Source organism: Pterocles gutturalis, unplaced genomic scaffold, assembly GCF_000699245.1.
Source record: "Pterocles gutturalis isolate BGI_N339 unplaced genomic scaffold, ASM69924v1 scaffold25128, whole genome shotgun sequence".
NCBI lineage: Eukaryota > Metazoa > Chordata > Aves > Pterocliformes > Pteroclidae > Pterocles > Pterocles gutturalis.
In genome coordinates, this window is record NW_010123910.1 from 5,140 (window position 1) to 27,570 (window position 22,431).

The window sequence follows — 22,431 nt, forward strand, 5'->3', positions numbered from 1 at the left end:
CTCTCTTTTTTTTTTTTTTAAGTCTGGGTAGCTATTTTAGCTCTACAGTAAAACATTTTTAAAGGCAATCTTACTGCCTATGTCTACCTGACCATCCTTTTAGAAAAAGAAATCTGCTACTGCAGTTCTGGCTCAGGTAATTTAACAGTCCAGTGTGATCACACTAACTGTATGTATCCTTGGGCTTCTTTTGCTGCTAATGAACACTTGTAAGGCTGTATTTTTTTAATTTAGTAAGATGAGTATTTGAAATAGCAAAATCCACGTATGTCCCATGTTGGGGTTTTTTCCCCTAACAGATATTTCATACACTACGATTATTTCAATATACCTTAACCAAAGGTCACTTTGACTTGAAAGTTAGTTTGATGTACGGCTGCATAATTTAATGTAGTGCCTCAAAAATGTAAATGTTTCACCATTAAACTGCATTTAATTTTTGCAACTTTCTCTGCTCACTGGTTGAACCATCTTTTTAAGTCAGAGGTGATATCACCTAACTTGCAGAGACTGGGATATGTTCTGTCCATTGCACATTTCCAGCTCTTTGCGAACAATTTATCACCTACCAGCTTTGCAGCCAGATGCGGAAAGAATAAGCAAGCTGCCTCCCTCCCCTCCACCTTATGTTTTTCTGGGATGAAATGCAGAACAAGAAGCCATCCAGGAGTCCATGTTTCGTGGGGTGAGGCTGAGGCGGGCAAGTATCACAGCGCCTGGTCCAGGGGAAAGCAAGCAGCCCCACAGCTGCGCTTTGGGAACCTTGCGAGCAGCCCTTGGTCGTGTAAGTGGAACAACTGACTTTCATGAGGCAAGTTTTTCCTACAAGAATCTGTAGGACTGAGCCTGCCAGATCGCCTTCTGCTAGTTCTTTGAGCATGCTATAATGAGACCTTTACTTTTTCAACTTTGTTTTTCTTGGACTAGTTTGGTGTTAACCATGTGTCTGTGCGTCAGATGAAATGAATTTGCCGTCTACCAGCATGTGAGCTGGTCAAAGCAAACAAATGAGCTGGTTACAGCTATTTCCCCTCAGCAGAGTCATAAACACCATAACAGCAATTCCTGTGTACCTTTTCACCACGTTTTGAATGACTGAATCTTTACTATATTCCACTTACTATCAAAACTAGTAAGGTACAAATAAAAACCTAGCTGCATTATTATCTTTTTTAAAGACCAGTAATTTCCAGATCTAATGATAATATGGTTATTGGACATTTTGAAACTTTCAGACAAACACTATCTAGGATAGCAATGCTTCAACACGTCATGGTCTTGACAATAGTTAAAAATTAAGTCCTTTCTCATCTCCTGAGTGGCAAGCATGATATCAAGAAACACGAATTTAAAGGCATCTTACTGTGAGGAGGGTAGGAAAGCGCATAAACCCCTAAACATCCAACCACGAGACCTCCATCCTCCTGCTCTGTTGTCACCCAGCACACATGCAATTTGCCACGTGGCCTTGGGAAGCCAGGTAGCTGGTACTTGCTTGCTGAGCTGGGGAATTAGGACGTTTTGGGCTCTTTTTTTCCCCCCCCATTTTACAGAAGTCTTGACTCTCTAATAGCTTTAACATATGCTAATTGTTTATAAATTAACTTTTGAGCATGACTGGTGCTAAACTCTAGACCTAAGTTGCTCTCCTGGCAGGCTCGGAGAGAGACTGCGGGCTGCGTGGGCATTTCTGCCTCTCTGTGCCCATCGGCGGGGTGCGGAGGGGGCAAAGCCAAGGCTTGGCTTTTGCTCGTCACCAAGAAAAGGCTGATCACACTGAGCTGGGGACAGCTGAGGTGTTCCTCTCTGGTGGGGGGAGCACTGAGACCCGTCGTGCCCATGGGGCCAGCGAGGCTCTGCCAGCTCCACAGGGCAGCACGCTTGCGTGTTGTTTTCTTCATTAAAATCCCGAGTAATTCTCTAATCTGGTCTTAAAAGGCAAGGGAAAAGCTCCTGTGAGCAGCCACAGAAAGGAATGAAAATGAGATCTCAGGACCCGTCTCCAAACGGGGCAGCGGTGGCCAGGGCGCAGCACAGCTCCCCAGCAAGGTGCTGGGTGCCCAGAGCTATGTACACCCAACTGGGACTCAACCCTTGCCCCTCATCTGAAGTGAGGTGAAGTTTAACCGATCAGCTCTCTTGTAACAGCCAGTCCTCAAACTCAGATAAACTTAAAATACCTCCACCCAGTAAGTATAACTGGCACTTGAAGGACACACAGAAAGTCATTACTGAAAGGTGCTAACTTTTCTGGTAATAAATTAGTTTTCTGACTCCTTGAACGGTTTGTCAGCCCAGACAGGAGATTGTTTTATAGCGCAGGTCTGGCATGCTGTTTGCTTTTTGATGTTGTGAATGTCCATGATTTTATTTAGGGCTTAGGTTACCACCAGATGTTGAGACTGTACAGGGGAAAAAAAAAAAAAAATCTTGCAATGTCCTCGCCTGGTCTGCTCAAGTGTTCCTCCAGCAGCTCACGTGAAGGGGAAGGTTGACAAATTTCTGATATCAAACCCAGCTGTCAGAACAACACGGGGTAATAGCTGTCCTTGTCAAACACGCCAATTAATTCACCGGCGTGTCAATGTAGGTATAATTGATAGACTCCACAATCTGGCTGAGTAATGAAAGTCGAAAGCATTACTAAGACCATTTCACCTCGAAAGAGATCCTGCAATCAACCTGAGCTGTCAGTGCTGCAGTGAGGGGTGCTTAAAAAAAAAACCAGAACAACAGTTTTCTGCAATAGTAAGTAGAGGTTTCAGGCGAATCTTCATTATACGGGTAGAAAAGGATGTGAAAAGAAAGAATACAAAACAATGGCATAATATTGTGGAGTGACAGTTTTATCCAAATACTCTCTAAAGTAGAAGAGAAAACATAATTAGAGGAATTGTTTCTCTGTGAGAATCAGTGTTCTGGAGGTCTTTCTTTTAATGAGCGAGTTGTTTTTAGAAGAAAACGTGGCCACTGTCTTAAAAGCTGTGACTGTGGGAAGGCAGTGTCAGCTCAGCAGGGTCATTATCATAATCCTTTGTCTAATTTAGAAATGTTTGTTAAGAACTTCTGAAACAACAACAGCAAAAAAATTGCTATTAGCATTCCCTGACTGCTGTGCGAACTCATCCTCTGCCCATGTAGATTTTGTTCAAATAAATGGTTTGAGGTCTTCTGGCTTTAGAGGGTGATTTTTATATTAGTCACTCATTTTATTAAAAAAAAAAAAAAAAGCTTTGTTCTTTACCACTGCAGCACAGGGATAAGGTGGTTGGACCTACACCAGACCTACTCTGGTGGCACGTGCAAGCCAGAACACCCCTCTGGTCAGCTCTGCCAGCAGGTGAGCACTCGTAGCTGTAGAGTCAACATCATCATAAAATACAGAACGAAATCTACAAAATCAGGCTTTCAGTAGGACATACCCGAGTTCCCCAGGGAACGAGGAGGTGCGTTCCTCTATTGACTCATGAAATTAGTCTCACCCCCTTTCAGCACACTGCACTGGCTCAGCTGGGCTATCACGACTGGGGATACTGGAAATGTACCTAAACTCATCAGCATCATTTAAACGTGTTTGAGAAATACCTGCTGGCTGCAGAGAGCAGGGGGCAAAGTCAAGGCTGCTTGTCCATGCTCAGGGGTGGCAGGAAGCATGCCCAGGAGCCCTGGGGAGGGAACGAAGCCAGCTGGGATTTTAATGCATGCCCTGAGAGAGTCTGAAATAAGAAAAAGGAACTTCTAAGAGAATTTAGGACAGCATTTTATGGGGAGGGACTGCCCTATTGGTCCTGTATGCAGTTCAGGGGATGACTGAAAGACATTATAAGCACAGGCAATGAGGAGAAAAGCGAGTGAAAAAGGGCTGTCGATGCTGGGTAGCTCTGCTCTCCTGCTCCCTAGGATTTATGTACTTACGGATGAATTTAATACTTGGTGATCAAAAGAGTTCAAATGGTGGTTGTATTAATGATTTCAACATAACCTCTAAATCCCAGGATGGCAGTAGAAATCTTCAGCTTGGTCTTAATCTTCTGACACTTTTTATTAAGAGCTAAATTAAGCGCTGTTGCCTTATGATAAAGCAGCTTACAGGAGTGTGAACTGCGGTATTGTCACTATAGTGTGTGCACGCTCTGGGCTCTGATCTCAAGTCAGACCAGCTAGATCTTTCCCAAAAGTGAATTACTGAAGGGAAAAGCTCCTGTTTGAAATTTTTTGTTTGTTTGTTTGTTTTTGTTTTGTTTTTTATATTTGTTTAAGTCTCATCTGGTCTTTTTATGCATCCTGCAGCAAAGACCTACCTTATTGTGGAGCTTAGGACACCTGTGATCTATGCTTTGTGGCCAAGGAAATATTATTATGCCTCAAAGAAAGATGAGAATCATCTCACAATTACTCTTCTTCTCTTTCTCCCACCTGTTCCCTAAAGTATATTGATCTTTGACGTGCTTGTTTTCTTGAGCCAATATGAAGACAGCGTGTCTGAATCAGGGATGGAAATAAGTGATATTTGAAGCTGTTCTCAAACCTCAAGACAGTTTGTTCTGGGTTTGCTATGTCAACCCCAAAGATAAGTCAGTTTCTAAGTTAGGGGCAGTCTTATCTGCTAATTAAAGGTAATGCCATCCCCAAAGACCAAAACTGTCAGTCCTAGTCTTTATTTTGGAGCTGTAAAGTATCATAAGATCTGATACTGAGTGCCTTGAATGATGGACAGGGACTTTAGGGTTGACATGCTATTGCATCCCCTCCCTTCCATTATCAGGGGGGCTGTTAAGGGCACTCCTACTGCAGAATTGGATGGTAATACAGAAGCCAGATAAAATTGTTTTTGTAGTTCATAGCTTCTTCACCTTCCTTACATCGGAGGCCCCAGAACTGGATGCAATATTACAGCTGTGGTCTAACAAGTGCCGAGGACAGAGTCTAATCACCTCATCTGCTGGCTGTGCTCCTTCTAACACAGCCCTGATGCTACCACGGCACGCTGCTGGCTCACATTCAGCTCACTGCCTCCCACCACCCTCTGCTTTTTTCCCGGGTGGGTGCTCCCCAGTACCATATCACGAGGTTAGTCCCTCCAAAGCGCAGGACATTGCATTTCTCCTTGCTGAATTTCATGAGGTTCCTGTTGGCCCATTCCTCCAGGCTGCTTCTGCCCCTCTGAAATGCTCCAAGATTTTGGATCTACAGTGATCTGCTAACGTTATTTTAACGTGAGGAAGGAAGGACGTTACACTGGCAGATCCTACTTCCTAAAATCCATCTAGGATAAATCTAGAGTAGGAAAAGAAAAAAAAAAAGGGGGTGGTGGGGACGACACAGAGTCTCTCCATGCCCACCCCCCGACCTGAGGGTAGTTGATTCCCTGTTTGGTTTAAGATATGTGGCAATAATATCTCCATGCAGTGGCCTTCAGTGACTGCAAGGTTTAAGACGTGAAGGAACGACATCCATAAATTCTCCGAGTGATGAATGGTTGGCAGTTTCATTTGAGCACTTTCTGCTACAGATGTTTAACATTTTTTTCCAAGGGCATATGCCAGAGAACAGAATGAGGGGACATTTTCATCTGAACCCTTGCATCTCCAGTAGGAAGCAGGCAGGGTCACTGTGGCCAGCAGAGCCGGAGCAGTTGCACATGGAGCACCCAAGTCATGAAGAAGAAGAGGGGGAACACAACCGGGTTACGGCCTTGGCAGAAGCCTGACAATAACACAACGTGCTTTGCTGGGCAAGGTAGAAGATGCGATGTTCCCAGCTGGCAACTGCTGCTAACTTAATAGTCCCAGATGGAGGCTGAGGGCAACAGGATATTCCCAGCTGGTAGCCAAGGCCAGCCTCAGCATTGTACACGTGGCTTCTCCAGACAATGGGAATGGGTGGGTGAAGTGCAATAAAGCAGCTGGTCTATTAGAAGATAAGCTTTGTGGAGAATGACACAAACATGCAGAATCCCCTTAATCTTAAACTTTATTGCCCTAGATAATAGGCTTTGGTAGTGACAACACTCAGTTGAAATGCAGAATTGTCTTGGCTCCCGCGGCACCTGCTGTGTCAGTCAAAAGCCATCTTCTGCTGCACAAAAAGGTGCTGCGTGGTATGAGCAAGCTAAAAGATTTGTTCGTTTATTTTGAAAAGGCAAAGGAAAGCTGGGCACCTTCCCTTTGCAGAGTTAAGAGTGCACTCTGAAACGGCCGTAGGGGAAAGGCTACAGTCATACGGAAGCCTGCTTTCTTTCCTTACCTCCGAGGAGTAGGAGCAAGGCATCGCTTGTCCACCAAAGCCCATTGGAGTAGGAGCTGTCATTCCTGCTCTGAATTAGGACAAGTTTCCCAAGATCCAACCAGCAACAAGAAAGGGAAATATCATGAAATCTTTTTGTAAAATCTTTATGTGGGTCATTTGCAATATCTCTGACACAAAATTAGTTTAGTTATCCGAGGCACAATTCAGAAGAATCACCTCTCATTCTCTTTTTGGTGGAAAACTCAGAACTCCGAAGCCCAAGACACATGTGCAATCCCTGCTCTCTGCTCCTGTAAGCAGGTAAGTACTGAGAGCTTTCAAATGAAAATATACTTTACTTTATAAATGGTCCTGTCTTTAAGTTAATTTTTTTGTGCAGTCCTATGATCAAAATATCAAGAAAAAAAGAATCTGCTTACCACAAGCTGTTCTTTTTGTTTAGAAATATTTCAATATGAACTTTGGTTAAAATAATAACTACAAAGTGACAGGGAGTAATTTTTAACTCATGAGAGACAAAAGCAGTTCAAACAAAAAAAAAAATTGTGACAATTATTTCAACTTTCTAGTGTCCTCTAACAACAGGTGCAACAGGCAGTGTAGCAGAAGCTCACAGTGCAGGATATATATGGTAGGAAAAGGGGCTAACCTGGGGAGAGGGTGTTTACACAGGTCCAGGCTGTATAGTTAGATAAGTCTAAATGTTATGGATATTCAAGCTTGATCTAGTGGGTTAGATTTTGATTCTTAGTTTAGCCCACAGTTCCAGGACCTTTTCCTTTTAATGTCTACTATTATTTCACTATCTCCTCTGAAGAAAGTGATGAGCAGAGATTAAAAAAAAAATAAATTGAAACCAGCAGCGTATTTTGACTTGCAGAACTATAAACAGAGAGGGAACAGAAGGTGCATCGCTGCCTGCCTCTCTCTGAAGACAGCAGTGGCTGGAGCGGAGGCGAGGAGGCAGCGATGGCTCCAGCTGCACGCAGCGAGCGGTGGGAATGCATCAGCACGGCACACTGGAGACTGTCACGCAGACTGGCTGGATGAGAACGGGGAAACAAGGAAACCTAAAAGAGGAGCTTACGCCCATCTCAGCAGAGCTTTCAAAGAAATGCTGTTTTGAGTGTGATGTACCTCAGCTGAGCTGCCTTCAAAACTCGTCACCTGGTCTCAGCGGTTTGGGGACTTCTGACCAACGGGTTTCATGTCCAGCAAGCTTTATGGCCCTCATGTCTCAGCAGGACCGAGACAAACTCCCCTCCTTCAGGTGGCTCCACTTCCCCCGGTAGACACGACCAAGACACCTCGTCCTCCTCTGTGATGCTGTATTGATTTTTTTGCAGTCTCTCTCCCCCTAAGGAATTGACCGCACTAGATCAAATTAAGGATGATCTGAGCATTTAATGGTGCTCCTTCAATATGATGAAGTTTGATTGCTTGAAGTTGAAGTTCATGATAATTATTTATGCTGACAGCACCCTCAGATGCAATAAAGACTGACCCTTTCCTGAAGGCCTCAGGCTCTCCATCAGGAAATTATTTTGGTCCTGCTGTGCTTACCTAGTACACACACTGCTCATTATTAAATACGAGAACGATGATCAGAGAACAAAATGTATTAATTTCCACCAAAGCTGGTATCAGAATTCTGATTTTGCTTCTATTCTCTGTTACCAAATGAAACTCTTGTGCCTGGCTAGCATCAGCAGCACCAGGGTTTCGAGATTAGGGGCAAAACCTTTGACTCTGCTGGGTGTGGGATCAGGCCTGTACCTGCTCTTCTGTAGTTCCACGGTACCTAATAAAATCCATTTGTGATTAAAATGGAGGCATTTCTGTATTATCTAAGAGGTCTGACCTGAGGATTGCCTATAATCACGACTCTTTGAGTTAATGAACAGGTTTATCCATGAGCAGGTCTTTTTTATGAATGACAGAGAATTTGAAAATAAATCTTTCTTACAACTTCTTGAGCCCTGTTATTAAAAACCCTCCTGGCTGGGTATAATGAAAGGAGTTCTCAAAGTCTGTGTGTGTGTGTGTGTGTACGTACCCCATAAAACCAGCTGCCTTAACACCTGGGTATGCTTTGCAATGCACAAAGCATCAACACACTTTCATTTTCAGTATATACACATGTAAAAGTCAAAACATGAGGATGTTGTATGTATACACGCATAGGAAAACACACATCTGTAAAGTAGCCTTCCACCTGCAGCTGCCACAAATGAAGCAGTTCAGCTCCTCAGCAGTGTGCAAATTCACAGCAGCTGATGGGCTGCTTCAAAAAGTGCATGAGGTAAATAAAGAAAAAAGACAGTTTTCTGATTTCATTTTTTTTTTCTTTTTAAATCTTTCCTCCTTCTCTGAAACAACAACCCCATACATCCTACTTTTCTCTGGAGCATAACTGTCAAAATATAACACATTTTGGGCCAGCTCTGGCCCCACATGTATTGTGCTCTTTTATAGCAGGGAGAAAAACAATGAATATTTCTTTCACACAAGGAACAGAGTACTTACCCAGGTTGTTGAGTCCTCCTTCTGTGGTGGAGAGGATGCCTATGGTGCTCTGAGGCAGCTTCATAAAATCCTCATCCAGCCAGCCCGGGATCCCTGCTGCTCCTGTCGCACTTTCTCCCCAGTGCAGGCTTCTTCCTCTGCCCAAGTTCTCAGTACCAGACCTTCCCAATGCAGGAGCAGCTGCCTCACTTTCCTCAGCAATTCCCCAGCCAAGGGACCGAGTAGAAAAATTAGGGGACAAAGCACATTTGAGGGGTTCTCTAAGGTGGCTACGTTTGTTTCTTGTTTTGGCTTTCATTTGTTTTAACTTTATCTTGTCTATATCTTGGTTCATCCATCGCAGACCATACGTTAAAATGGATCTTGTCTCAGTGGGTTGACTCTGAAACCTAATGATGGCTTGTTCAACACCCCCAAGGGGCCAAGCATAAGGAGGATGGAGCTACCACCTCATTACAGGTCAGGGTTTGCATTTGGGGAGGGGTCTTTCAGGAGTATGGATTGACGTAATTAAAGAAAAGGGTTCAAACCTGCTTCTCACTTAAAAAACTAAAAAGGAGGAAAGCAGGGAGGCAAGAAGGAAGCTGCTCTGTTTCTTTAAGTGACAGAGCCTGTGCAGGTCATTTGAAGCCCTACTGCAAGTTTTTCAGCAATACTGAACTCCGGGTGACCCTTGTAGGCAATAATTGCTTTAGCATAGGTTTGACAACAACAGCAAGAAACTCTCTAAAAATACACACAAGCTTAAAATAAATTTCAACCCTGGAGACCCGCTCCTGTAAAGAATCCAGTACATCTCCCGTGTTTTCCTTGATTAGCATCACAGTTCTTGGCAGTTTGCAAAAATGACAGTTTTCAAGGGATTTCCAATGCCTCCTGCTCCAGTTTCTAACCTGGCAGGCAGCCAGCCAGAAAAGACAGCGGGTGGCCTTTAAAGGGACCTCACAGTGCAGCTCTGGGCCAGCATCCCTGCTCATTTACCCCAATCTCTAGCTTATTTAAAGGTGGTCTAGAGAGTAAACCCCATTTAACTGCAGACCCTGGGATAAAGGTCTTTCCTGGCTTTGTAGCTGTAACGTAGTTCATTTCAGATGGGTACATCCTACCTTGCAATGCGGAGTACTCTAAAGCTGCCCATCAAACACATACTAAATTAGCCACCCTTGTGTCAGAAGAAACTTTCTGCCCATCAGCAAGAAATTTTGGTTGCAAGCACTGAAGGAATTATTTGTTCTTGAGGAGGTGCCTGCAGGACATGTGCAGAGCGGAGGCACATCCACTCTTCCAGAGCACTTCTAGAAGATTTCCTATGATAACAAACCACCTGGAAATTAGCCCTTATCCTGCCAAGGTTTTAAGGCAGTACTTATACCTTGCTGGTACACTGAACCTGGGGTCCAGAAATCCCAAAATGTTCACTAAATCTGATGGAAAAGTAACTCTTCTTTCAGTGGGGAAGAAAAAAGCATCTTGCTTAAAAAGGGCAAAGTTTGCTTTTTCTGGCCCATTCAGTGGTGGCATACAGGGGAGGCCTCCCAAAGGCTGAGGACCCGGCGCCGGTGAAGGCAAAAGCTGTCAGCTGTGGTTTATGGGCCATAGGATGAATTTTGCTTCGGTCGGTAATGGCGGAGAGAACGAAATTATTCTCTGGCTCTTTTTAAGGACATTTTTCTCAGCTTGCCAGGCTGACTTCTTGCAGCCAGCTGTCTCACAGTATGACTGCTGGAAGTTAGAACGTGCTTGTCTACCTTGCACACCCTCCTCTTACTAAGGTTTTAGAGGATGGTATGTTAAAGTGTTTTAGGGCGTTGGAGAAAAACAATACACACATGTACAGAATTGCACATGGCAGTCTGCAAGCAATCCAGGCTCCTGTGTTTCTTCCTTGTAGGAAGACTTCAAATTAAGAATTTGTATCAAATCTCAGTCCTCTGTAATAAACCTACAGAAAATAAAATATTTCAAGCTTTATACAGTAGTGGCTTCCAGGATGTGATCTGCAAGGCAAGAGAAGACATACTTTCTCTGCATACTATTGTCTGTAAACTGCTTTTTTTTTTTTTTTTTTGCCTCCCTCTCAGATAAAAACTAGAGTTAGATCCCAATTGTAAACTGAAATATTCACCTGACAGCAGATATTCAGATATTACAGGCAATCCTAATGCAGCACTTCCTCCTGTGACAAACCAGAGATCTGAATTCTGGGAAACATAAATATGAAGCAGTCTACATCCTTCTCTTGTTTTCTGATTAAATCTATTTCTGCTCTATCATCAGTGATGGGGTCAATGTGGTCCAATGACTTTTGAGGAGATAAAGTGGTGGACTTGCAGTCGTATGGCTTCTTTTTTAAGTGCCTGCATCTTACAAAAAACTGTCAATATCAGCTCGCTAAATAACAGACCTCATGAAATTGCTTATTTTAGTCATCATTTGAACTAGCAGTAATTATGCCTGTAACAGTAAAATGAGGTTTTAATGCTGATTAATGAAACTGCTAAAATGTCAAGACTGCTAGTCACACTCATGGGTCTCTGGAGATTGTCCCCTAAAATAGTTGCCATCTTACGTGTAATATGGCTTTTTTTGTAGGACCAGATGTGAAGCATATGGTGACCTACTACAGCAGGGATGAGCCATAAGTCCTGGCTGAATTACATTGGACAAACTACTCAAATGGAAAGATAACGTCCAGTGATTATTATAGGATCATAGCAGCTTTCTAGGATGTAAGGGATGATGATGGGTTTGGGAAATTGCCTAGCTCAGTTAATCATGCCTGCTTGATAGAGTAATACTGATATTCTTCTATGCTTATTTATATCCTAGAAGAATACCATACTGCTGTGCACACAAACATGCTGTAAAACATATTGTTACTGCCTTCTGCTTGTTCTCTCTCCTGCCTGTTCCAGGTACACGCTGCCACTGCTGGAGGGGAGTCCTGCGGGGAGGTGGGTGCTGGTGAGGGGAGCTGGAGGTGCTCCCCTGCGCTCAGCTGGCAGGAACAGACCTTGGAAGTACTGCTGCAGAAGAGGAAATGTGCTGTAGGATTGAAAGGTTATGGTACTGTCCAGACCACAGAGGCGTAGGCAGGAAAATAAGAACTAATTATGCAGTCAAACTCACTGCTCTCTTTTGCAGAGAGACAATCATGGTGTAATCAGGCACATTTGACTTCCTCATGGCCATTTAGGTTGTTGGGGCAGGGTCCTCGCTCGCAGGAAACCGGTGAATTGCTGTGCTGAGCTCTGGAGGGCTGTCACAAGAACACCCATGGCCCCTGGAAGGAGGAATGAGGGCAAGACTCTTTTCTGAATACCTGTATTTCCTCATACCCATTAACTTGATCGTTATCCAATACTTTATTTGGTCTCTGGTTTGCTGGCAGGTACTACCAGAGCAGAATATAATGGACTGCTTTTCAGTTTTGCTACTGCCACTTTGTATTACTCTTTGGTATGATTCTGTCATTTTATGAACAGTTTAACCTATTTACTCATGTGTAAATGGACAATGGTGGAAGATTAGAGAGGCTTCATTTGCTATGAAGAGCTACTATCTTGTCTCAAAGGAAGAAGAACCAGTTGACCTAGATGGCAGGTCACCTACTTCTTACTCTGGATGTATCAGGCGATCATCACAGTGTTGGCCTATGCATATAGTAACAAATACGCAATGGCATGGCTACACACTGATTTTTAGAGGCTAGAAAAGTGTGTAGACAGCTATTTCAGTAACGAAATATACAAATTAATATGCAAGAGGATTCATAGGCACATGTGTTTCATGTTCATTTATAAAATCAGTGCTATAATTGCTGCTGGTCAAACTTACTTTGGATCTTACAACCTGCACAGGAGCAGGATCACCAGCTTCAAAAATCAGATCCACAGAAATGCTGAAACTACGTACTGCAGTCCTGTAATCACGCAAGGCTGGTTTACTGCAGTAAAAGTCCTCTTCAAATTGTCTGGCGATAGAAACGGAGGTATTTTTGTTCTATGGCCAAGCTCTCTGTGACAAATAATGCTACCCCAGCTTAATTGGCATTTATACAAATATTCAGTCCTGTAAACGACACCAGTGAAAGCCACAGCTACAGCTGGGGTTCGCTGCATATGGTTACTACACTCCAGATAAATAATTCGTTCCTTAGAAAAGTCTGTTTTCATAGTAACTTGGTTACAAAGCGGTCTCTCAAGTACCACTGTGTCGGGGAAGCACATCACAGACAGAAGGTAATGACGGCTGACACCAGACCAGCTTTCCCCTTGTTCCGTACAAAAGCCAGCAAACTCTAAATCATCAGCACAACCACGCTGCTTACCTGCCCCCATTGTTCGAGCACGTCTCTACAGCAAGGAGCTAAATCTATCCAAACACAGTTTAAGGAAAAAATTTACTGTACGGCATGTAGAGGTCTGACTGGCTGGTCTGAAAAAAATTAAACTGGGATTAAGATTTCAACAAAGAGAATTTCCTACCCAAGGAATAGTGTCTTGTGAATGATTTTACAAGCAAACAATCAAACAACAACAACAAAACCCAAACAAAAACCCCACCCCAACACTCCACACCCCAAACCAAAACAACAACAAAATATGAAGTGGGATGGTCTCAGAATTGCTTCTGTCATAGACACTTTGGCACGCACCCTGGTCAGCTTGATCAGGAGGAAGATTCCAGTAAACAAGTCACAAAATCCTGTTTATCTAACATTTGCAGTAGTTACAGCCCACATGCTGAAGCCTGGAAATGCAGTATGTCTGTAGGATGCCCTTTCTGGTATCTGCTGGTTATCACGGGTTCAAATGACAGCTTTAATGTGAAATGTTTTGTGGGTTTTTAAATTATTTTGCTTAAGTCAGAACTAGGAAGCTGGCTCACTCTCATTGAAAGACCTTTCTAAATAAAAAGCTGTGGGGAACCGAAGAGCAGCGGACCGGCAGATGAGGAAATAAGGATCAGTCCTTAGTCTGGCCACAGGTCACTGCTGTGACTGGCTGATGAGCTTAATTTTTTGTGTCTCATGGTTGCTCCAACAGTAAAAATAGCATAGTTACTGGCTTTGTGCTTCCCCTGATTCTTGCTTGACTTGGGCTTCACAGCAAAGGCACTTTCTTACCATGTTGGACCTGAAACACCAAGTCAAGGTCCCAGCCTTGCCTGGAGTGCCACTGTCGTGCACGTGAGCGCAGCAGCTTTTCCAAGGGGGTATCTGCACAGCTGATTGTCTGCTGGAGGGCATTACACTGAGAACAGTAAATTCTGTCTGCAGCTAGCTCCTGGGCTCTAGTCTATCTGGTAACTGTAGCAGCTCCAAAGAAATCTTGGAGCAACAGGTATGATTTTTTGCATAGGACATGTCACAAACCTGTTTGGTTTTTTTAACATCTTCTAGATACCATAAAGTGACGGATTTAAATGCCCCCAAAGTGATGGAGTGTCCAACGGAATTTTTCAAATGTTCCTGGTAATGTAAAGGTATCTGAAAATCTGGCCTCAGTTTGATAATAGAAAACCAAATCAAAGATAAAAATAAACCACTTGAGTTTCATTTTAAGCTGATCTAGCTACTGAATTTCAAAGTTTTATATCTAGTATAATTGATTATGAATACTAAGCCTATGTGTTTTGTAGTTTTAAGTAAATTCAATAACACTTTGTACAAGAAGTTGTTCTGTTGATTAGGAGACCTTAATCAATACAATTTAGCTCCTCTTAGGAACTGCCACTCTCCCAGCCTGAGTTGGGCTTGAGCCAGATGCCTTGTAGTGTCAATACAATGCTCAAATACGTTGTCTTCTGAATTCTCTAGATACCTCAAAACACAAAGCCAATAACAACGTGCTGTTATTGACAGAGCTGTAGTCTGTACCTTACAGTAATGTAAAGATTTCATACCTGCTTCAGACCTTTTAAAGAATCTGTGATAGTGAATATCTTCAGAGAGTTTGGACTAAGCTAATTCATCACTTATTTGCCTGCTGAAGACAAAAACATAAGATGCACTTTAAAGTGTTAAGATGGTTGATAAAGATTTTCCTGTGCATCTAATACAGATTCCTTGTTCTGTTACAAGCGCTTGGTTTTACCTGTTTATCCTCCCTCGATTCTAGCTTGATTGAAAATGCAGGAATTGGCTTTGATTTTTGTTTTCTGTCTAGCTGGAAGTCTCCCCTGTCACAAGCCAGCTTGCGTTCCAGGATCCTGGGATGATTTTCATAGCAGCTGCCTTGTTCTTGGAGTAACAAAGGAATTGGTTTCTCCATTTATTTGCAAAGAAAAGTGTACAAAATGGAAAACTACTTAAAGAGCTACAACAGTGCTCAGGAGACACAGATTCGGTTCTTAATATTATGAGACCTCCTGTGTCCTGTCTTACATGGCAGATCCCTTGCTATGTGCATAATGAGCTCCCAAACAAACCAGATCCATGCTGACTTTGGGCAATAATACCTACAATTAAAAAAAGAAAAGTTACACTCTTCCTCCAATTGTAGTGTATCTCTGCAGCCAGAAAAAGAAAATATTTTCCTGAAATACTCACATGACGGTGAACGTTGAAAACAATTTGTTGTGCTGTTCCTTTTCTAACAGTCCATCGCTGAAAGCCCTTGGCAACAGACTGACATATTTGAGCCACATTAATTGTAACAGTTGTGCAAAAACACATTTTAATGAGTTTTGAAGAAGACCTAAGTCTTTTGTTTTACACTTTTAAGTCTATACTTTCAAGTCTACTTTTGAATATTTTGTAGTTTTAAAGTCTTATCTGAACTCCTGGGACTCTTGCAGTCCTAACTGCTCAGTTCATAAAGCTGCCAAGTCCTATCGTACCACTGAGTATTCTCTGTAGATAAATACAGCCCACTGTTCGAGGAAGAAATGAATGTACGCCATCCATCCATTCACTTGTCCTAAACTGATGTATGTGTTTTTGTCAGACCCTCCCCCTTGAATGTAAAACTTAGGTACGAAAGAAATGAGTAAACTGTGTAATAAGAATTGCAGGCAAACGCTGCCTGGAAGGATTCCTCTTGATTCTATTCTATAATCAAAAAAAAAAAGCAAACTGAGCCTGAGGAAATCCTCCTCAGAAAAACTTAGAGGTAAAACAAAACAAGATACATCCTTATAGCCACATCTTAATTGAATCGTTACAAAACCGGCTGGCTCAAGCCACAGATGGAGGTATGGAAAGCAATAACTAAAAAAATCAATAGAAATGACTGAAAACCGATTTAGTGCACTAAAACTCACTCAGACTTCTCTTGCATTTTCTCTTGATTAGGCTGACAGGAACTGAAGTTGAAAATGTTAAAACCCGGCTTTAGCTTTCCGTGTTGCACTTAGGCTGCACTCATTTATTAGAGTCCCTTTCTTTGTGCTTCTGTAGGCCAGATGATGGCTGGGACTGTCTGCAAAAGTGCATCGGGCGTCCTACAAGGGCTGACAGCTGACATAGCTGTCCAAGCCCGATCATAACATGATTTTATGAGTAGCAGGTGAATATACATTAGAAACAATGTTGGTGCATAAAAGACTGGTTACTGCAAAAGAGGAATCTACAAGGAAGTTAGGATCTACATCTCAAAACAGAGGAAAGACAAAATACACTGCTTTGTGTTGCAGGCTTTGTTCCATTCAGCTTTTACAATGAATTTCTCTTTCCATAAGAAGTTATCGTGCTGGGCAGGGAAAATCAGGATCCCTGCCTGTCTATAACTGCTAGAAATTATAATGTTAAAAAAAAAAAAAAAGGGGGGGGGGGGGGTGGAAATTCCAGAAATGTAATTCGATCAGGTGTGGTCAAAAGCAAGGTCTCAGAGAAAGCCCTTGGGTCAATTTAACACAAAATAGAAGGGCTACAGAGTTTGGAAGTCTCCCTGCAACTTAAATTACAGACAGTTTCCAGGAGATTCCTTAATAAAATTTGTCTGGGGAGAAAATATTGGTGTCAGTGAGGGGAAAAATCTGATTCACGGAAAATGGAAAAGAGAAAGGCAGCTTCAACCAGGAGTTAGTCATCAATCTATTTGTTGGACAGAGTCTTGGCAAAACCCATTCTCTTGGTAGAACTTGCCTGGAGTAGACTGGATTGATTTGACAGTCTCTTAGCCTAATAAATGCTTGACCTCAAGGTCTGCTGAATTCACTAAATTCACTATGCAGAGAGAATTGGGAACCAATCACCTCTGGGGAACATCCTGTTCTGCAGCCCTCCCCTGATAAAGGCCTTGACTGCTTTCAGCCTTATCGAGATGACTAGATGAAAGCTGCTCTCAGAAGAAGAAAGGTTAATCGACTACGCTGCTGTTAATCAATCACTTGGAAGGATTCAGCACTTACAATAGGTAGGTCCCTCTTCCTGCCAAGAGGTTCTTGCATGTTAACCAGGGACCATCTCCTCCAGTTTGAAGGATGAGGAACAGACAGAAACACAATCCAGACAGATGCCAGGTTTCTGATCCAAAGCCAGCTGAAGTCAATAGAAAGACTCCCAGTGAGTTCAATGGGCTTGGATCAGACCCCGGAGAAAGACTTATTATCCAGGGTTTATTCTGCATACAGATATCGAGCTACTTTTAGTAGGGAAGGATCCTCGAAAAGAAGCAGATTCATCCCACTTTTGCCTCCCTCTGAAATCAAACTTCTTCAAAACATACTGTGTCCCATTTACCCTGACTGTCAGATGCGGCTGACATCCAGCAAGGGAAAATTACCTGCCTGTGACAGCACGGACAGGCGTGTATACATTTCAAAACCTTGGAAGAGCACAGAAAGAAAAAATGCTGAGCTGCTGGTGTTTTCCTGGCCTCTTCGCAACGGTCGCAAGCCAAAATGATAGCTTTCTCAGACGAGGAAAAGCTAGATCCATTTCTGAAGGGATGAAGGAAAATTGAGGGAACAAAATTAAAAGATCAGCTCAGTGCTGAACAACCGGCTGTACACAAGGTGAAGCTCGCTCATCCAGAGAGAAAAAAAAATACAAGAGAAAATGCACACCTAGAAAGTACCCCTGAAGATCAGGTACTTCTCCAAATTAACAGCTGTATTCAGCACCACATCAACTGATGACAAAGCAGTGACTATCCCTGATGCTTGCCTAAATGCAAGTAGAGAGTCCCAGCCTGTTGATACAAACCCAGGCCCCGTATCCCAGTGCAAAACCACTGATTACACACCCGCTGCACCACACAGCCAAAAGCCCTACAGCAAACAGTTGAAACCAAAGATACACACCTTTAGGACACCTACAGCTACACGTACCAGTTTATTGTTTATTACAGAGCCTGGTATGGGCTTCTGCTTCTTCAAGGCGAAGGTGTTGCTTCTGGTATTTTCTGACTACAAGCCTTACCCCAGGCAGACTCCTGGCTGAACTTACCAGCCTTTATTCATCTGGCTCTGTCTGCTGCCAGAAGGCTTCAGGCTGCTCAAATCCTGCAACAAAGCTGCTGGCTTAAAAATTTTGCATTAGGAATAACCGAGGTTTCACTAGAGGCAGATACCTAAAGTGGAGAATGACAGACTGGCACCTCGGACTGGACCTGTCCTAGTTTGTGAAGAGGCAGCAGGTCCTTCAGAAGGCTGGAGAACAATGCAGATGCAGCAGCTGTTCTCTGCTCATCTGGAAGTTCATGGTACTGCAAAGCATCCCAGGCAATGGATCTTTCCTCCTTATGCAGTGACAACAAGCAGCAGATCAGCAGAAGAGAACAACCCAAGGTGCACTATATCTATGATTTCTGTGTGCTCCAAGAAAACACTTCATCTGAGGAAGGACAGCCACCTTAAATGTACCCATGTTCTTTGCCAGTAAAAAGCTGTGGTTGCCAAAACCAGTTCCCTAGTCTTCCCACTGCTGGCTGAAAAAAACCCCACAAGACAGATCCTACATCTACATCCAAAAGGATGGACTTGTCTCCCTTTGGCTCAATCGATAAAATAACCAGCCCTGCAAGCAAAGCAGGGCAGTTGTCACTAACGAGTGAAGGTGCCCATCTATTCCATCAGGAAACCTGACAAGGAACTCCTCATACAAAAGAAGAACCAGGTTTAAGAGTTACAGCAGCTTCTTTCCTAGAAAAGACTTTGGTATAGCAGCCTTACAAATCTGGAAGTCCATAGTTAGGTGTAACGCATCAAAATACACAAGCAGCAGTCCTCCAAGTAGCACTCTGCTGTAAGAGCCCAGAACTTGTTGTCTATACCCTTTGTATCAAAATAATGCCTAAAGTTAACAACTTGCTGACATCAACGGGAATACTCTGTGGCTTTCCAGGTCCCGTTTCATGGTACTGCAGGTGCAGATTCAAGAAAACAATGCCTTATCTTCTCCTGCTTGAAACTGGATTTTCACAGCCATAACTTTTCTTTTTGAAGATTCTGTTATCATACACGTAACTGTACCGCGGCAGTACCAGCAGGTCCTGCTGTGTTTGCCATTCTGCTGGCACACACCAAACCACACTCCCCTGCAGTTCTCTTGCCAGCGGTGGATCCCACTGTAGCCACAAAAATAAGAAGAGATCCAGATAAAAGGTGATCTATTTCAGCTACGACTGTTCATTTCTTAACCCACAGTGGATGAGCACAAGGCACCTGCAGCTCAGCCCTAATGACCAAGTGAGGAAGTACAAAGGCTACTGCCTGATCGATTCCTCCTCATGTCACCTGGAACAGCATCCTACAAGGCTCAACTGCACCAACTTGGTTGTCCTGAATCATAACATCTGAAGACAAAGCCTCTTCTGTCTAAAAGGAACGGAAAGATGGATGGCAGAGAAACGGAAGAAGTCTGAGTGCTTTATCGATCCAACTGACATGCTATGAATGGTAAGCAATAAAAATTTATTGAGAGATAGAAAAGTTCTTACTTAGCCTTATCCCTGCCCCCCAAATTGGTAATGCCCCAGAAAAATGCAAAATTCCCTTATACCACATATTTAAAAATCTTGCAATTTTATTTGCATATAAAGGCTGCTAGATATAATATCACAATAAATTTAAAGAAACAACTGCTTTTCTAAATTCCATTAACAAGGTAACATAAACCAGAACAAAGCTCAATAGCATTTACAGTGGTAGAACAGAAATAACTATCTGCAACAATATTTTGTGCTAGCGAGATTGCATTTACACACAGTGCAAAATAAGAAAAAGGAAATAAAAAGACAAGAAGAATATTTAAATATAAAGGACAACTAAGCCTTATTTTACTTAGGCTTGATTGTATCCATTTGACTCTATACATGCCTGAACTACGACAAAGATTTAACTCGGGCTCTTGAAGGCCTTGAGCACTTGGAAAATGTGTCACATCCTTCATAATTTAGATGTGCTGTACAGCATAATTTTGCAGATGCTATACTGGCAATATTAAATCCTAGCTTAGTTATAATGCACAAAAAATACATATATATATAAATTCATATTTAAAAGGAGTCCGCATTTACATTTTTTTTTTTTTACTGCATGAAATACCTGCTCTTTGCAGCTTTCACCCCCAGTCTTTTAAAGCTAAAATAATTTAAAAACAAACAATAAAAGGTAGATATCACATACAGGCTGTGGCTATCTATATCAATCTTTAACGTATAAAGCAGGTAGAGACAAACAACCGAGAAGTCTATTTTCCCCTTGCTGCATTCTACTGTTAATAGAAACAAGTTTCAGGTACACGCACACATATCAAGAGGTAAATAGACCCCAAAATATTGTTTGTGCTACTAAAAAAAATTTCTACAAATGCAGATAAAAAGCTAACATTTAGGCCTAGGGAAAAAGAAGACACTTAAAAAAACCCCGACAATAACATAAGTTGTGCAAATTTGGGTGTTTTTAAATGCTGCCTATATTTTAGCTTATAATACAATATTAAAATAAGGTCTCTCACTTATTAAAAGAAAGCTTGGCTGTCCTTTTGAGAACACTATAACAATTTACAATGGCAAATTTATTGAAAAAACAAGATTAATATTACAAATCCACGATGCTTTCTCAATTTAAAATGAATGCTGCATTTCCAAAAAGCACAACCTCTAACTTTTCCTCTTGTTCCTTTTGTACCAGCAATTTACAAAAAAAAAAAAAAAACAAACCCAGCAAAACAAAAAATACCCTAAAACCCACCCCAAAACAAAACCCCCACAGTTCCCCCAAATTCTCCCCCCTCCCAGTTTGAAATAAACATGTAACAGAATGTAAGTTTTATAACTAGAAAATGGCAGTTTATAGACCTTCCCCAGTTCCAAATGTGCAGTAGTGCTTCATGATCCTTGAGGGGTTGGAAGGTCAAATATAATTGGAGGGTTGGTTGGTTGAAAGCTGACTGTACACGTTGAAGCATTGATGTACGTTGTGTAACCGTCTGTCATAATGCCATAACCTGTAGGGAGAGTGGGTCACACTTACTGTAATATAAACAAACGATACTGCCCGTGGGCAGCTGCGCTGAAAGCTTGTTGCGGGATCAATGCTTTGGAAGAAAATTAAATTAATCCCTTCAAAATGATACAAGCTCTTGAAAGCTGCCATAAAGGCTTGATTGAAAAAAAAATTCAATGAACTGTATTTGAAACAAGAACTCATGCTTTTGTTTTATGTACAAACTTTTTTCCCCATGGAAAATCTTCTGTTGCCATTGGATTCAGCAGAAACAGGGACAAAAATCACACATGTATTTCTTCTAATTACTTAATTATCAAGTTCTAGTTTGCATGCCTGTAATGTTTGCCACAAGAAAAAGACCAATCAGGAGGCAAATGATTTAGATGTAACTTTGGCTTCACCTATAAAAACCCCTCTCTGGGCAACGAACTGAACCTGGTGAGTTTTGCCCATGTTAGCCCTTATCATCCAGCTCCTCCTCACAGGACTGCCAAGCTGGTGTTCACACTGGCTTGTGAAACCTCAGAAACCTCTTTGCAGGTTAAAAATATACATACATACATACACACACACACATATATATATATAACATGTATGTTATCTACCAGTGAAAATCATGACTAAGGCAAGGAATCTGCTGCTATAAACCCAACAGAGCACTGGAGGTCAGTGGATGACCCCCAGATTAAGCAGAAAATTGAGGTGAAGGTTAAATAGATGACTGCTTTTCATTACAAAGGGATCTTGACCATAGAATCACAGAATGGTTTGGGTTGGAAGGGACCTTAAAGATCATCAAGCTCCACCCCCCTGCAGGGACACCTCCCACTAGCCCAGGTTGCTCAAAGCCTCATCCAGCCTGGCCTTGAACCTCTACAGGGATGGGGCATCCACAGCTTCTCTGGGCAACCTGAGACAGTGTCTCACCACCCTCACAGGAAAAAAAATTTCTCTTTATATCTAATCTAAATCTCCCTCTTTCATCTTAAAACTGTTACCCCTCATCCTATCACTACACTCCCTGATCAAGAGTGCCTCCCCATCTCTCTTGATAACTTGTTCCCAAACAATAAAGCAAGAAAGAAGTGGATATTAATCAGAGGCTTTTCAGCATGCCAAGAACCTGACCCCTCAGTAACACTATGGCATCAGTTTCAGGATGCCGAAGACTGTTCCTGCGCAAAAGGCGAGAGAAAGCTTTGCCATTGTTTCCAACTGACATCCACAAAAAGCTAACAAAGAAGCTAGAAAAAAAAA

General features: G+C 42.4%; 1 protein-coding gene across 1 annotated transcript in view; it reads right to left on the reverse strand.

Annotated features, from left to right (window-relative positions):
* Nucleotides 1-21,053: 21,053 nt before the first annotated feature.
* LOC104465166 (metallophosphoesterase MPPED2) overlaps nt 21,054-22,431 on the reverse strand; it is a 98,449-nt gene continuing 97,071 nt past the window's right edge. Inside the window, exon 6 of the mRNA XM_010078104.1 lies at nt 21,054-21,172. Within this exon, the coding sequence (XP_010076406.1) occupies nt 21,054-21,172 (119 nt within the window). The remainder of the gene's footprint in view (nt 21,173-22,431) is intronic.